Here is a 15,503-nt window from a genome sequence, read left to right on the forward strand (position 1 = left end):
GGTGCGCCATAATTACTCTTGAGAGTTGTACTTTCGGTACAAATGATGCACAGAATGAATCCTGCTGTAAACCAGCCTTTGTTCTAACTTTTCCAGTGTGGCCTGCACTTCCAGTTGGGAGCTTGATTGCTTTGAACTTGTGGTCCCCACACTCAGCATAGACAGGTTTTGGCTGGTGTCATGACACCCCAGTTGGAAACTGGTGTTCTAAAAAGCATTACAAAGTGGTGAGCAAACGGGCTCAATTCCCCGTGACATAATGGAAAGTGCGATTAGGCCAACGCTCGGGCTCAGACCTGCCTTTCAGAATCTGAGCATCATATATTTGAATTGTCCTGCAGGAATTTTGCTTCGGTTCCTCAGGATAGGAAATGGGGAGTAGAGTTTGTCCTGCATGCTGCTGTTGCGCATTAGCCATCTTGAAGTGACAAATAAAAATGAGAATCACCTCTGATAACTGGAAGAAGCTGAAGTAATTTAACAATCTCTTTTCTCTGAAGCAAAGGAATTCTGTTCCCTTATAATCCAGTTAGCTGACATTGTGTCCAAGGTTTCTTCTCCTGCTGTTCTGATGGAGCCTCCGAAGTTGCAAAAGCAGAGGATGGTTTCTGCCCCTGGCTGAAAATGAAGTTCATTAGCTGGGAAGTGCTGGCCGAGACCTTGCCTGGGGCAGGGGGGGGTGTTGTATGTTTTGCATCCCTTGTGCCTTTTTGGACTTGAGCAGTATTTATTTTTAGTACATTTAAGCACCGCCGAAGGAAGGGGCAGTTGTAATATGGCATATTTACATCATGCTGTCAGTTCTGGCAGCTTACTCGCCGGTCAGAGAACAGAACTAGTCCATTAAGGACGTGAGAGCTACTTATGCCCACGAGTGGTGAAACATCGTCTCAAGGGTGGGAAGGCCTCCCCAGGCTAGCAGGTTGGTTTGTTTTTCTAAGGTACATTATGGGGATTTTTTTCTGTATGTCACAAAGACAAGAATGGGCCATTCTACCTCCCACTTTTTCCTTCTTCTCCTCCACTCTGTATAGGAAAAAGAGAGGCAAAGTCTCTACGTGAGATCAGCATGTGCTGGTTTTTCCCCTCATGTCACGTTTAAGTTCTCTGCCCCATTATAAAAATAAAAATCTATAAATAAAAAAGAACAAATGCTGAGGGGGACAAACTGGACCCACAGTTATGTGCATGTTGTCACTTGTAGAAGTGTGCCTAGCCCCATTCCTCCCAGGCTTCATACATTCCCTCTTTCTTACGCTGTCAGTCTCTCAGGCTGGGAAACATGCACAGATAGTCCTGGCTGGAGCTTTTTTTGCCCTACCATAACAAAATATTAATTGAGCTAAGGCTGAAGTGATGTTGGGCTCATCTGCTGTTGAATTAGCTCATGCTCCATTTATAGATATTTTTTTCGTCTTGCGGGGGGGAGGGGAAGTTGCTATGGGTTTTGCTGCCACACTTTAATGTCACGGTAATACCTTTCTCCTGGAATTAAGCAGTATTTAGGCCTGATCTCTCATATGTGACATGCTGTCTCTGTTAGATTCACGCATATGCACCCTATGATTTCCTTTTCTTGGAAATTGCTCTGTCTCAGCATGTGGGTAGGAGGCCATGTAAATAAATACCAACCACTTCTTAGCCTTCAGTAGGCATTTCCTTTTTCCTGGTGGCTACAGAAGAAACACTTTCTCACAGTTTGGCATCAAACATTTATAAAACTTTCCTCCTTGTGGAGATTTTGTTTAGACAATCAGATTCTTGGTATAGTTTTTTCATCAGTTTCTATTTTTACTCATCTGTGGTTGCTTGATTTGTCAGTAAATAGTGTCTGTCAGAACAAACACTTCATCAGAAACATCTTGTATTTCTGGTAACTGAATAGTAAATCATTATAAGGATATTTTGTAATAGTGAAAGATAAGTTTTAATGAATAAAAATTAAACTTACCTAGTTTTTTTCCTTAGTTATGATGGAATAAATAACATTGATGTTTCTCCCCAAAAGATTTTATTTTTTTATATAACCTGTCTTAAATGTTTGAAATAGTAATGTAAGATACTTTCTTTTCTATGCAGTTTTCTATGCAGCTTTCAACTAAAAAAAAAATACTTGCTTTTAATACAAAGTTTAATATGTGTTCTCCTGAATTTATACGCTAGGATATTTTTCAAGTTTGTGTTGCTTTGTCATGGTAGCAAAGCTAACACATTGTTACCTTTTAAATGCTACCAGAACTATTTAGGACATAAATTTATAATATCAAAATAGATCATATCAATAAAAATCAGTATGAGAGGACAGTACTTCTAATTTTTATATGTAAATACCTGATCTATAAGGTCTTTATTTAGTTTCATTTACTATTATTATTTTACTTTTTTATTGGTAAATTATGAATTTACTTTGCTTAGTTTTATTTATCTCAGTGGTAATACTTACTGAATGGATGACCGTATACTCTGCCTTCAGGGAGAGCCCCAAATGTTCAGAGAGTATATATTCCCTGGAAGCAGAATATAGATATGAACTGTGATAAATTAGCTACAGACGGGCACTGAACTAGACTCCTTCATCGGAACTGTTGTTAGATGAGGGAGTGAAGAATATACATATGTATGATCTTTTTGGGTAATAATTTCTAGAATGGCTAAGCTAGAGGCAGTTTGAAAATCCATCAGATACTTTTTATGTAATACTCCCACACTGGATTTGATAACTTTTCTATTCAACAAAACAAGACAGCAGAAACCGTACTTTTCCAGAAGGGCCTTGGAAATATGCTTTTTCCTCTACTGAGGCCTGTTATGAAGCTGTCTAGGAAAGTGAGCCATTGTTGGACACATCACTGTATTTTTATAGTTTCACTCTTAGGTACGTTCTCATCCAGTTTAGTTTTGCAATCTGCTGAAGCTTAGCCAAGTTGAACTGCATCTGCCTTCACAGTACACACATCTCAGTCTAGCTAGGACTTCTTCCAGTTCTGTGCAGTGGAATTTACTTTTGTGTATTTCTTCTGGGAAATAGGTATTGAGAAAAATGAATCCTAGTTTGGTTTGTCCCTTTTGCCCTGTTTTATGGCATACAATAAACTATTATCACATGCATATTTCTTACTTGAGCCAATCACCGTAAGTGATGTCCCAGTTCACAATTCTCTAGTAACTGCAATAGGTGCTAGACTTTACAGCTAGTTCTGATGATGGCTAGACAGAGACTAGTCAGTCTTGCTTCATGTTAGCAGATACGGGACTGAGAAGGGATTCTAAGCTTTCCAACTTTGGTGATATATTGAACTTCCGTAGAGTCACTGGGTAGCCAAATTCACAAGAACCTCATTTGGTATCCACTGCACAAATTCCAGGGCATAAATCCTCTTTCCCACTCCATTGCTGCCACGGTAATGGTACCAGCCTTAACAATACCTTAATGGCCTTTGAAAGCTGTTAAAGTCTGTTAGTACCCTTGTCAGCAATTTTATTGTGACATGCAAAACCAGAATGGGGGTATGAGGATGCAAGTGTTGCCCCTCTTGTCTTTGGATCGCTTCTGCTTAGCATCAGGTGTATTTGCAAAGCAAAATGGAGAGGTTTGCCCTGGTTTATCCATCAGTATGAGGACTTGAAGGAGGTTTAACACAATGGGAACAGCTAATAATCTTAGGGCTTTTTTGTTCTGACATCATAAAGTAGCTTGAGAGTGTTACTAGTCCTTAATTTGGAGTGACAGGAACCAAGAAACCTAGAAAAGGTGACATTATAGTGATTCTGCTATAAAGGAGAATGTGCTGTAAATGAGAGTTGTGATGACAATGCAAAAGGAGTTGGCTACAGCAAGAATGAATAGAACATTCCTGCTGTTTGGAGAAACAAGCTGGTTAGATTAGAGTCTGGTATTGTTTGTATATGGTATATATAAAACCTCAGCAACGGTATGATTTTGAATGGTTTGTATGATTTTTGTAGTTTCCACTGGAGGAATGAAAATTTATCCCTGCGATCATCAAATGTCACCCCTAAATAATTAATAATAGTAATTCTAGATAGAGATGAATTTTATGTCACAGGTTACTCCAGTTGCTACGCAGACATGGCAGAAGTGTTCTGTATTGCTTGGACACTTTCATTTTAGTTAAGTCTGACCCTTTTCTTTTTAGAATTTAGAGGAATGAAGAATAATAAATGTAGATGCTTATGTGTTTGAGATGGAATTTTTTTAATTAGGAATTGTTTTAAAAGGGTCAGTGAAAAACTGAACTGGAATTGAGGTTTTGTTTCTGTTGCAGGTACATCTATGAAAGATAAGCAGACATTTCAATTTTGGATATTTCCTCACAATAACAAAAGTACTGAAGGCATTGCCAACTAAACAGAGCTTGCTGAGATCAGACTTCTTTGACTCTTCTCACATAGTCTTGTTTTAATCTGTTTTTTCTCCTAGGAGAAAGAGAAGAAGTATATGCTTCCTTTGGACAACTTGAAAGTGCGAGATGTTGAAAAGAGCTTCATGTCTAGCAAACATATCTTTGCATTGTTTAACACAGAGCAGAGGTAAGAAAATGTGCTATTCTGCAGATACTTCTATAAAACTGTATCTAGCTGAGCATTTTAATAACCAGGAGTGCAGTTCTGGTATTTCCACTATGCTGAGTGAAACAAAGATCTTGATACTCTTGATTTATCTGCTTCTTTGCTGTTGCATAACCATGGGATGAAAGGTTAGTGTCCTCCTAGCTACTCATGGGGTGAAACAGCTCCATCATTAGTCATCTAGTTCTTCTGTACGGGTGAATAATCATCTCCTGATCCTATTTTTGTTTTATTTGGCAATCACCTAGGCTTACCAAAACATTCATGACTTCTGTACCTTGTGACCAGATTCAACTGGTGTAAATCACAAAAGCGTCATTGCTTTTCACTTTCTCCAGTGGAAAATCTTGCCTGTCTGTAATCTTGGGAGTCATTCTTTTGTTTGTTTGGGTTTAAATACTGCTGAATGGAGAACAAATGAGATTCCTCTGCCTCCCTAATTAAGTTGAATCTTTGCTTTGTCGTGTTTGCCTCATACATTTCCTTTCAGACTCCATCCTCTGATTTAAGGGGTGTGGGTACTCTATGGAAGCCTACTCCTGATGCAAAGCCAATTCAGATTACTGTGCACAAATAAGTCAAGGAAACTTGACAACACTTAAAGACATACCAGTGACCTGTAAATTTTATTTTTTTTTTTTTTTTTTTACTGAAGATGAGAATTGCATTTGCAACTGTCCCAGTGGAATTGCATTTTAGCAGATAAGGTGCAATTTCTGTAAGTTCTTTTTCAGGAAAATAAATACAATTAATAATAGTGGCAGCATGGATAGATGCCCTTGTTTTCCTCTTCTCTTCTGCTAAGTCCCTTCACATCCGCTCCTTCCTCTCATCGCCAAAGCTTGGCAATACAGTCAGATGTTGTTCAAGATGATGAGGGCTGGATGTGGCTCCCCACAAAGCCAGCTGTTGTTGCTCCTGAACTGGCCAGAAATAGCCCTTTCAGAAGTAAGGAATGTCCCTCCCTCCTGCAAAGCAAAAGCAAAGCACAGGATTTCTGGGCTGTCAAGTTTCTGCTGGCCCCGGAAACATGAGGACGCAATGTGAGTCTCGCTCTGAACTACTCCATGAAGGCTTTGCCTACATCTGCTGACATCTCAGCTAGCCTACATGTGGACATTGTCTGCCAGGAGATGCCCTTTGAAAGTATATCGCACACATACTTGCTGAGAGTAAGATTTCAGACACTTGACCACTTGCATTTCTGGAGCACAAAAAAAAGCTTTGAAAAACTTTTCATGTTTTTAAAACATAAATGATCTTCGGATGCTGGACATCAATGTAATTCTGATTATTCTGCTATAGATATGTGTGAATCGTCCCACCATTGCATGTACATCAGTTAAGAAACATAACTTTGTCCTGGTGGCTTGGTATCAGCTGTACATACTAAGTTCCTTCCATGAGAAATCTGTTAATTTTAGCTCATTGTTTCTCCTTTGTTTTAGCTAATGGCTTTGAATATTTTCATCATCTTAAATGCTAATCTCTGAACTGCTGTGAAAAACCAAGAGAAGCATGCATTTCATTGGCAAGTGTGGGATTTATTTGGGTGTTACATAGCTGCACATTCACATTTTCACTGGATCTTCATACACACTGGACAGCAAGGATTTCAAAATCAGATATCTAAAATGTTTGCCATGTCTGTAATAACCCTGCCCATTTGGGCTGTGAGTAGGCCCTCCAGCATCTGCAAGCTGCTCTAAAAACATCCTTATATCTGTATGGGCATGTTAAGATGTGACAGCACAGGGATAAGACGACAAAATAACTTTGCCTTGGGAGAGGCTGTTTATGGAGACAGTCTTCCAGCTTAAAAGGAGGCAGAAGTTCTTCTTGAAGAAATATTTATTGAATTCTAATTTCAATGGCAGTTCCTGTGTTACTATAAACCAGCTGATTTTTGATATTTCTAAAAATCTGCCTGCTGGCACAAATTGGTCAAAACAAGTTTACTATCACTTTCCACTGTCTCCTAAATTCATACATTGTGTTAGCAGAAGAAGGGATATTGGGGCTTGAGTGAAGTGATCTGGCCCTCAACTGGGGACTCTGTTCCCTGTCCCTGATTCTTAGGGAAACTGAAATAGGGAATCGGCAAAGATCTGTGGAAGTACTGAGTCTCGTCGTTTTACTTTATGCTAATCTGTTGATTTCTGGTTTCTGAGTGGGGGGGTTGTGTGTGTGTGTGTGTGTGTCATTGCTTTTCAAAATTAATGTAAAAATTAACTTAGTTTCTAGTTGTTCGGGGTTTTTTGGGGGGTGGTTGGTGGTTGGGTTTTTTAATTAAAAAAACCTTAGCAATTGAGAAAGAAATCAGGTTTCTCTTTCTGAGTTTGCCCACTGAGGGTTCTGGTTATGAAACCATTTTGCTATTTAAGATGTAGATCATTAAAGAACAAAGGCAAAATCATCTGTTCCAGCTTCCATGATAGCATGGAGATTATTCTGTATCTTTTTTTTTTATAATCTGCAGCATTTTTGTTCATTGACTATGCAAACTTTGTTAATGTTCAATTGAAGTATTTTAATTTTCCAGCAAAATCCCTTTAGGAGAAGAATTTTAATAAGCTTGTTCTCTTTTTCATTCCCAGCCCCTCACTGCATAGGTATTTGCTACAGCCATATGTTTCTGATACTGTACATTTCAATAGTTTCCTGGATTATGCACCGCATTTTTTCCATTTATGAAAACCTTTCCAGTTCTGAAATATAGTTACCAGGAAAATGCTCATTTCACTGCATAGAAGGAAAAACCATCTTGAGTTAGCTGAGGCTTGGGGATAGATGCAGAAGGAAACTAACAGTATCTGTCATTTTGATTTACTGCAGAAGTCAACAGTTCTCTGACAGGAATCAAATGTGACTTGGTAATGTATAGTAAATGGAGACTGTGACGATTGATTTCACAGTGAAGATAAATTCTCATGAAATGCACATAATTGTATGTTTATGAAAAGGCTGCATTGTGAAATAATTAAATTCTTTTACTGTTACTTTCTAATTAAAATTAAAAAAAAGGGAAAAAAGGAAAAAAGAAGGAAAACTCTTGGTGTGAAATGGATATAGTATTGCTTAAAGAATGGGAAGGTGGTGAGTTTTGTTTTTCAGCAAACTAAGTAACTTATTTAAAGTTTTTGAGTGGGCCCATCTGCTTAATTTATAGACACCATGGAAGACCTTTGGAGATGGACTCCTCTAGCTTATTTACCTTAGCAGTACTAGATATTAAAACAAAGTCTATTAGAGTGAGTGCTCTTTGACTCCTGGATAATTTTTGGCTGTGTCCATCTACCTGAGTCTGCCTTTAAGCAACTGAAGTTGAGCTGTAGGGTCAAGCAGTATGTGTCTAAACCTAAAGCTGTCAAGAAAGTGAGTGCTATTTTGTGTTAACTATCCTTTTCTCCTCCACAGTAAACTGCTGGCAAGTATTTTAGACTGGAAAAGAGATCAAATATAAAACTAATGTTTACAGTACTGTTGTAGAACATAATGTGAAGTTGTGTAGATGTAGCCGCTGATTGACTTTCTTATGCAGAGCTAGGAACGGAGGAGAGAGGATTCTGTCAGCGCCTGTGCTTACGTACAGTAGATTAACCTGTGATGTCCTCATTGATGAATGTGTAAGACTCTTGTGCAGAGTTCAAGAACAAACAAAACAAATTCTGCCCATCCCAGAAAGTTTACTTTCTTTTTAGGATTTCATTCCAAACACTTTGCCTATTCCCCACGTATTTCCTGTAAAAATTATTTGCTGATTGGTGCTTTTTCTTTTAGCTAAGTACAGTAGTCTGGGACAAGAACTGTAGTCTTAAATGTGCCTCCCTTTAGGATCTATGCAATGGTCCCATCTCTCCCTAATTAAGAAGGGCAAACAGTCATTATTTCTCATGATCTTGCCCAGTTGACTACAGGATCCACATTTTACTAGATTCTGTGTCCTTCTAAAGTAGTCCTTTGCCTTTGCAGTAGAGCAGTTGCACTTTTTTCCTGATTTATTGGTCAATAACTTGTCTTACTGTATTACAACTCCATCTAAATACTACTTCCCTTTTAAGTAAAGGAGGAACGATTAGTAAAAACTCTCTTATTTTGCTACAAGCAGAGAAGAAGCTTCCTTTCCACCTCTTCTCCAAGTCTGGAGAGATGAATTCTTTCTCTTTTGTGGGAGAAGAGATTCTACTAGGTAAAGATTTTTTGTGTTGTAAAACGGTAGGAGGCTGAAGTGTTTGTGAGTTGGTGAATTTTCAGGCCTTTCCTACTTATACTGGGAGCAGCAACTGTACAATGAGAAAGAGTTACCTGGTGGAGAGTCCCTTATCAGTAGTCTTTCTTATGCAGGAAGCTCTGTTCCTCTTCAGACTCATTCCTTTCCTTGGAGCCAAAGAAGCAGAACCAGTGTGTGAAATTCTCCCTCCTTGCAGAGGAAGATCCCACCAAGTCTTCCTGCCTTTTACTTTCCTGCCCAACCAGGATCCAGATGAAACCAAGTAACGGTGTTGCTTTCCTCACCTCTATGGTTCTGTGTGATAGAGGAATGTGAGGAGCAAATTCAAAGCACAGAACTGTTCCTGTTCCCTTCACAAGAATAAGTTCCTGAGAGCTAAATGGACCTCAATAATTATGAAGCAGTGTGACAGAACCTACCATCCCTGCATGAGAGCTGACTGTCTGGGGCAGGCTCGCTGTAGAAACAGATCCTTAATCTGAGAAACAGATGAATGTCAAGAGGAGAGCGATCAAAAGGAAGTTTTGAGGGCACACAATAGGACTGGAAATAGAACTGCCAGATGATAAACTTTAGCTACTGAATCCTGAGTACACTCTGACTGTCAGGAATCATATTGCACAAGAAACTGTGTTGTCTAGTAGGACCCAGGAAAGTACTCTATGTCTACTAAGTGAAAGGTATGACTGTTTATTTTGAGTGTATGTTGTTGGCTGAATGTTGCTCTAGAAGGGGATGGAGCACAAGTCTTCTCTGGGACTCCAAATGCACTAGAGCTTTAAGCACTGAATTGGTTCTTATGGACAGCAACTGGTTAACTGCTATCCATATATAAGGGAAATTGGGCAAGAGCCAAAATAAAGGGAACTAGTGAAAGGAGACCGGGTCAGAGGAGGTGTTGGATGGAAGCCAGGCTAAAGGAAAAAGCCTAAGATGAGATGTATGTTTAGTTACTGTTTTTGAATTACTCAGAAAGCTAAACCCCAGGAAGAGCTGGACTGTAAGCTATTCAGAGCACTCTCTGTTACAAATGGAAGAATGAGAATCTATTTAATTAAAAAACACTACAAATTTAATCTAGAAAAAAGCTGCTAATGTTTGTAAACAAACTTCTAAGACGCTGGTGAGTACAATATTTAAGAATAGGAAAAATATACAAACCCAAGGAATAACTACCCTTTATCGCCCAAGTCCATTCCATTTAAAAAAAAAAACAAAAAGAAAAGAAAAGAAAGAAAAGGGATTGTTTTTTGGGAATATTTCCTTTTTGTCATTATTGACAAGAATTCTTTGTATGATAAATAAAACATAGTATGGTGGATGGGTGGTGCAGGTATTGAGGTTTAAAACTGGTATTACAGAGCAAAAAGGGATTCTCGGGGAAAGGAAGCAGCAGTGCCAAACCCATACCTTAAATACGATAATTACACTGTACTTCAAGAAAATTCCCAAAGTGATTGTATGGGATCTAAAACGTTAGTGACACCTGCCAGAGACACGGGTATTGTAAGCATGGGCTAGGTCATGGCTGGTAAACTTGACTCAGCCTGCAGGAGCTTAACCTTGCTTGCTCACTGTGACCCAGCAACGTCTGGTCCCCCTGCCCCATCCAGAGAAGCACAGGACTGGAGCTGGAGACATGCTCCCTCCGTGCATGATGGGCTCTGACCGCTGTGAGCAGCTTTTGTGTCTGTGTGGCCCCAAGGCAGGTTCCAAAACAGGGTTCCATCCCTCACCACGAAAAGGATCAAACCTTCTTCAGCAGGGAGTTACGGAATATTTCAGTGCCAGTTACTGTTACTACTGCCGATTTTGGCCTATGTGATGTTAGTTTTGGCTGCGTTTCTGTTCTGGATTACATATAGAACTTTAGATACTTCATTTTCGAGGCTTGGCTATGTACTGAGCAGCACATCTTCTGTTCATTTTCAGCTTAAAATTGTGTGTTTGTGTGTGTGTATTTGTGCATGTGAACTTGAAAAGATCCCTATGCTTCCAGGAGACCGCTTCCATGAATTAGGTGGTAAAATCCTTACGTGCTATTATTTCATTACTTTGTCACAGAGATTGTCTCTTTGGCTTTTCTGGATGCGAAGAAAACAGTCTTTAGAGACATGTGTAATTAATTTTAATTAGCATTCACATTGGACTGATCTGAAATGGCATGCCTTGATAGAAAATGTTAATCATTGCTGTTAACTCAGAGCAGATGGTCATTTTTGTTTCTTTAAAATATATGATTTGCAGAGCCTGTAGTAGAGCTTTCTTACCTGAAAAATAGTTCATATATTCAAACTAGCCATTGTGGAATTACAGGTGTCTAATATGGTAGACTAAGCCTAAGGTTGAATAAGCAGTGTTTATACAGTGGAGTTGCAGGTTGAATAAGTGGAGAACATACAGTGGAGTTTCATCCAAGATTATCTTTGCCGATTGTGCATGTGTATTTGCAGTACCTGGTTTCTGTTATTTTCTCCCTTTTTCATTGTAGGTGACTATTTATGAAACCCATATTCTGTATGATTTAATTTTCAATCAAGTAAGAAATATCTAAGAATTGAATCTTTTGTGTTTTCCATGGAATAAAATTGGGCCAATTTGCATTTGGTTCTGGACTTTTAATGTTCATTTTAATTCTGCTTGCAGCCTAATAAAAAGACCAATAGTTTACAAAAACCCCCAAACATTTGAGATGATAAGCACAGTTGTTTGAAATTTCTGTAAAAGAAGATATTCCTCTGTCTTTCAGTCTGTGAGTCGCTTCACTCTTTTCAGTGCAACTGCTTAAGTTAAATATGGTTTTTTGTTCTTAGCAGGGCTAAAGTGGCTTATAGGCACAATTCTAAAAATTTTGCTAATATTCTTGCTCTGTAATTGCTGTTCTGTCTCCTCCCATATTGGCAAGAATAAATGCATCTTCATTTAATCTTCGTTTGTATTTTCTCACTATATATGAAAGAAATCACATGCACATACAGTACATCTTTGTCTACTGAAATGTTCCATATCCAACTCAATCTAAAAGCTGTATATGCTTATGGTTAATAGATGGATATGCATTAATATATATGCACGTCTATTAACTGAGTTTGTAATGTGTCTACAGTGGTTGCCCTTAAAATCTTTCCAGTTTTGTTGGAGATAAGTATTTAACCTTATCTTAGTATTAAGAAATTGCAAGAGATACTATGCATCTTGAGGTCCAACAGTTGAGTTTTCTCAGATGGCAAGCACTTTTTATGTGCAGCCACTGTACAGGGAAACCTGCTGGTATTGCCTCTGCTGTAACAAGCAACTAGAAAGTTCTTTCTTTGTGATTTTCAGTTGTGTGTTATTCAGCTGTCAGTCCTGGATTGTATAGTTCTGCTGTTTTATAGGTAATCAAACCTTCCCTATGCAATGTTGACAGCCCAGGCTTCAGGAGTAGTGGGACAGGAATCTCGGTAACTCGCAGCCAGGTTCAGTCTTCAGATTTATTTGGCACTTCTCTGTTTCCTCTTGTATGCTTTCAAATACCTTACTTTATTCCTGCATCTTCATGTTAGGATTCTTCTGTGATGGGACGGGTTAAAGAAACACCTATGGATAATATAAAGGTAATTTCTTCATTAGAAAGTTCACTTTGGGCCCTGACATATATGGGGTAAAGGAATCCAGTATGCTGGAAACAAAGATAATAATAAAGTTAAGAAGTTGTTGGGTAAGCAAAGTTACATCTGGATGTCTGCTGGACTTTCAAGTAATGGGCCTGGTGTAGAAAAGATGTCCTGAGTGTGGAACCATTCCGGAATTGGAAATGATACTTTTAGTCCAATTGTCTGGTCATCTCTATAACCAATCATGTTGTGGTTTTTCTGGAATGCAGTTCTTGAGGTTGGTTTATTTATTTATTTAAAGCATAATAAAACCTGCAGATAACAAATGGTAATCTTCTGTATTTTTCACTCTGGAAAAAAAGTAGTGTTAATTTCCAGTAACGCTGCTATGTTTTCATGTACTGTGCAGGATATTAAATTACAATGGTGAGACTCTACAGGAGGAACCAGCATAGGTCAATGTGGTGTTTGCACACAGCATCCCTATTTGTGTGTTCACATTTAAAAAACGTTAAATATTCAAGGGAAATTTTGCACACAAATTGTATTTCTAGGCATGTTCCCATTTATTGTATCTGTTTTGTTTTTGCTGTCCCTTAGATTTAAAGATGCCTGAATGTCAACAAGATTTGTCCTATTGAGAGTTCATCTTTTTTGCTTCTTGGTATCCTGTATTATATCATTCTCTTTGATGTATAACATCCCATTTAGCTGCTATAGAGATGACAATGAGAACATGACCTCACTGTATTCCATATGGAGTGAGTAGGTGAGGACTGAGTAGTAACTGTTTCTGTGCTGATATCTTCAGCAATTTTAAAAAGTGGAAGAGAGAACAAAACAGAAAACCTGAATTGTTTTCAGGAACATTTTTAGAGCTTTCCATGAGACACCAGTCCTAATGAGTAAAACATATTAATGTGTTTTTGTAAGATTCTACTAGTAACAGGGAAAGGACACACTCTTTTCAGAAGTTACTGTGGCTTGTTTTCCTTTGAAAAGTTCCTGTGCATGTCAGCCTTTCTGGAAGAAAGAAAGGCAAAGGAAGTCTAGTAGCAAGAAAGCTGATTTGGGAGGCAAGCATCCATTTACTTACCCTACTGTAAGCTTCCTATGAGTTCTGGCTCAGGGTGTGTGTCCTTCGGTTCCTCATTTATGCTGTGAAGCTGAAACCTGTGTTTCTTTGTGGTGGTGGTGGTGGGGTAAGATTAGCTACGCTAGAATGGTGGAGCTCTCAGATACTACGGGGAGAGGGGCCTCAGAGAGCTGGAGACATCAGTCACGTGGCCATAAAGTGTCCCTAGACCTAGGAAAAGTCTTGAAACGGAGACCGGAATGCAGGACTGCTAGCTCCCATCTGCTCAAAGTGGTTGGCTAAAATCCCTTCTCCTACAGCTATGCTTGGTGTAGCAAGTCACAAAATGCCAAAAAGTTTAATATATAACATGACAGTCCTGAAAAAATGTTTTCACAAGCTGGTGTCATGTTGTTTTGCTCTTGTAGATAAGTATTTTTGGAACTTCCCTATCACAGTGTTTTACAGCCTTTATTTGCTCTGCTGTTATTTTTAGTCATTTTTTCTGAGAGTACCCTTTTACCATTTCAGCTTCCTATTTCTTCAAAGTTATAGCTGCTTAGTTAACTTAGCCAAAAATCTTATCTCAGTAAAAGTTTCTCCTAACAATAAATTAAAGCATTTTTTCTCTGGTGATTTCATTTTGCTTCTCTTTTTATTTTTATTGAGTTTTTTGTTTTGTTCTGTGAATGCTGACTTGGAGCTCCATAATATTGCAAATTGAATAAAATTCAAGTGTTTTGTCATCAGTTCAAGGTAGCGGCATCTGAGGAGGTCATCCAGGCTATTATTTGCCCTAAGGAAGGATTAGTACATTTGGAGTTAGGGAAGAAAAGGTTTAATTTTACATTTCTAATGAATAAAATAATCCATAGCGCTTTCAGTACTTCATACTGTCATTGGCTTTGCCTAAACTACGGGATCTGACCCTGTAATGTCTCTTCGGCCTTTTAGTGTCTCTTTGTCCCTTGCGGACTGATTTTTCTGGGAAGGAAATGCAGGTGTGCTGCCCTGAGCGGCACTGAAGCACACTCTCGTGGCATCTCCGATCCGGACGCTCAAGGAGGTAGTGCAAGCCTGGTGCTGAGCACGCCTGCCTGGCTGCTCAGTTGTAGCCATTGAAATTGGTGAGAATTATGTCACCGACGTAAGGAAATCTGAGTATGTCCTTTATTCTTTGCAGTTTTGAATGCAATCTATAAGCCTGCTAAAAATACCTGGTTTCCCCCTATTCAGAGGTGGGTATATTCAGGTTGCCATACCGTGGTTTCACGGCTGATAATTTAATGATTAGGTGTCAAGGCTGCTTCGTGCTCAGGCATGGACACTTACTGCTCAGTTACAATTTTTCTACCTGTTTTTTATCTGTTTCCTGAGACTACCCCTAAAAAGCAAGGCTAGGAGCTGCCTGGTGACATGGTTGGTAAGGGAGAAGCACTTCTGTGAGTGGGAATTACATCAAGTTGGTTGTAATCCGTCAGTGTGACGGTGAAATCCCACCAGTCCCTGAACGCTAAAGAAATTTGTCTAGGCACTGATAATAACAACTGCATTTCCTGGTTCTATAGTGTATTCAGATTTTTTTTCCCCATCAAAATATGTGGCCGAAATGACCTCTGTAGTTGCATAATGAAACCAAAGGACCCCTTGTCATTGCTGTCTTTGAAAGGGAAGTAATCTCCATCAACCCCCCTCCCCACCCCCACTCCCGCTTCTCCATAGCTTGCTACGGAAAGAAAACAGTCTGGTTGCGATGGAAGATTCATTCTTGTGCAACTGTTCAGATCTCGCAAAATGTGGTTTCCTAACCTTTGTCAGCTAAGCTTGTGGCCTTTCCTAAAAAGACTGTTGGCTGACAAATTTACAGCGATCTGGTCTGTATATAGAATTTGAATTCGGAAACTAATGGCTAAACCGTAAGGGGAAAATCTGTTCTGTTTATTGGAGAATTTACAAGTACCACTTTTCCTCCTTTCTCTTTTCTTCCATTAAGTGATTCCCTATATTTATC

The 15,503-nt window shown here is 39.0% G+C and overlaps 1 protein-coding gene across 4 annotated transcripts in view; it reads left to right on the top strand.

Annotated features, from left to right (window-relative positions):
* The window catches only part of DNM3 (dynamin 3), a 179,940-nt gene that overhangs the window by 106,502 nt on the left and 57,935 nt on the right, over positions 1-15,503 (top strand). For all 4 annotated transcript variants that reach the window (XM_059821696.1, XM_059821693.1, XM_059821694.1 and 1 more), the window contains one exon: positions 4,442-4,551. In XM_059821696.1, coding sequence (XP_059677679.1) covers positions 4,442-4,551 — 110 coding nt within the window. The remainder of the gene's footprint in view (positions 1-4,441; positions 4,552-15,503) is intronic.

Source organism: Gavia stellata, chromosome 10 (genome assembly GCF_030936135.1).
Source record: "Gavia stellata isolate bGavSte3 chromosome 10, bGavSte3.hap2, whole genome shotgun sequence".
In the NCBI taxonomy this organism is placed as follows: domain Eukaryota; kingdom Metazoa; phylum Chordata; class Aves; order Gaviiformes; family Gaviidae; genus Gavia; species Gavia stellata.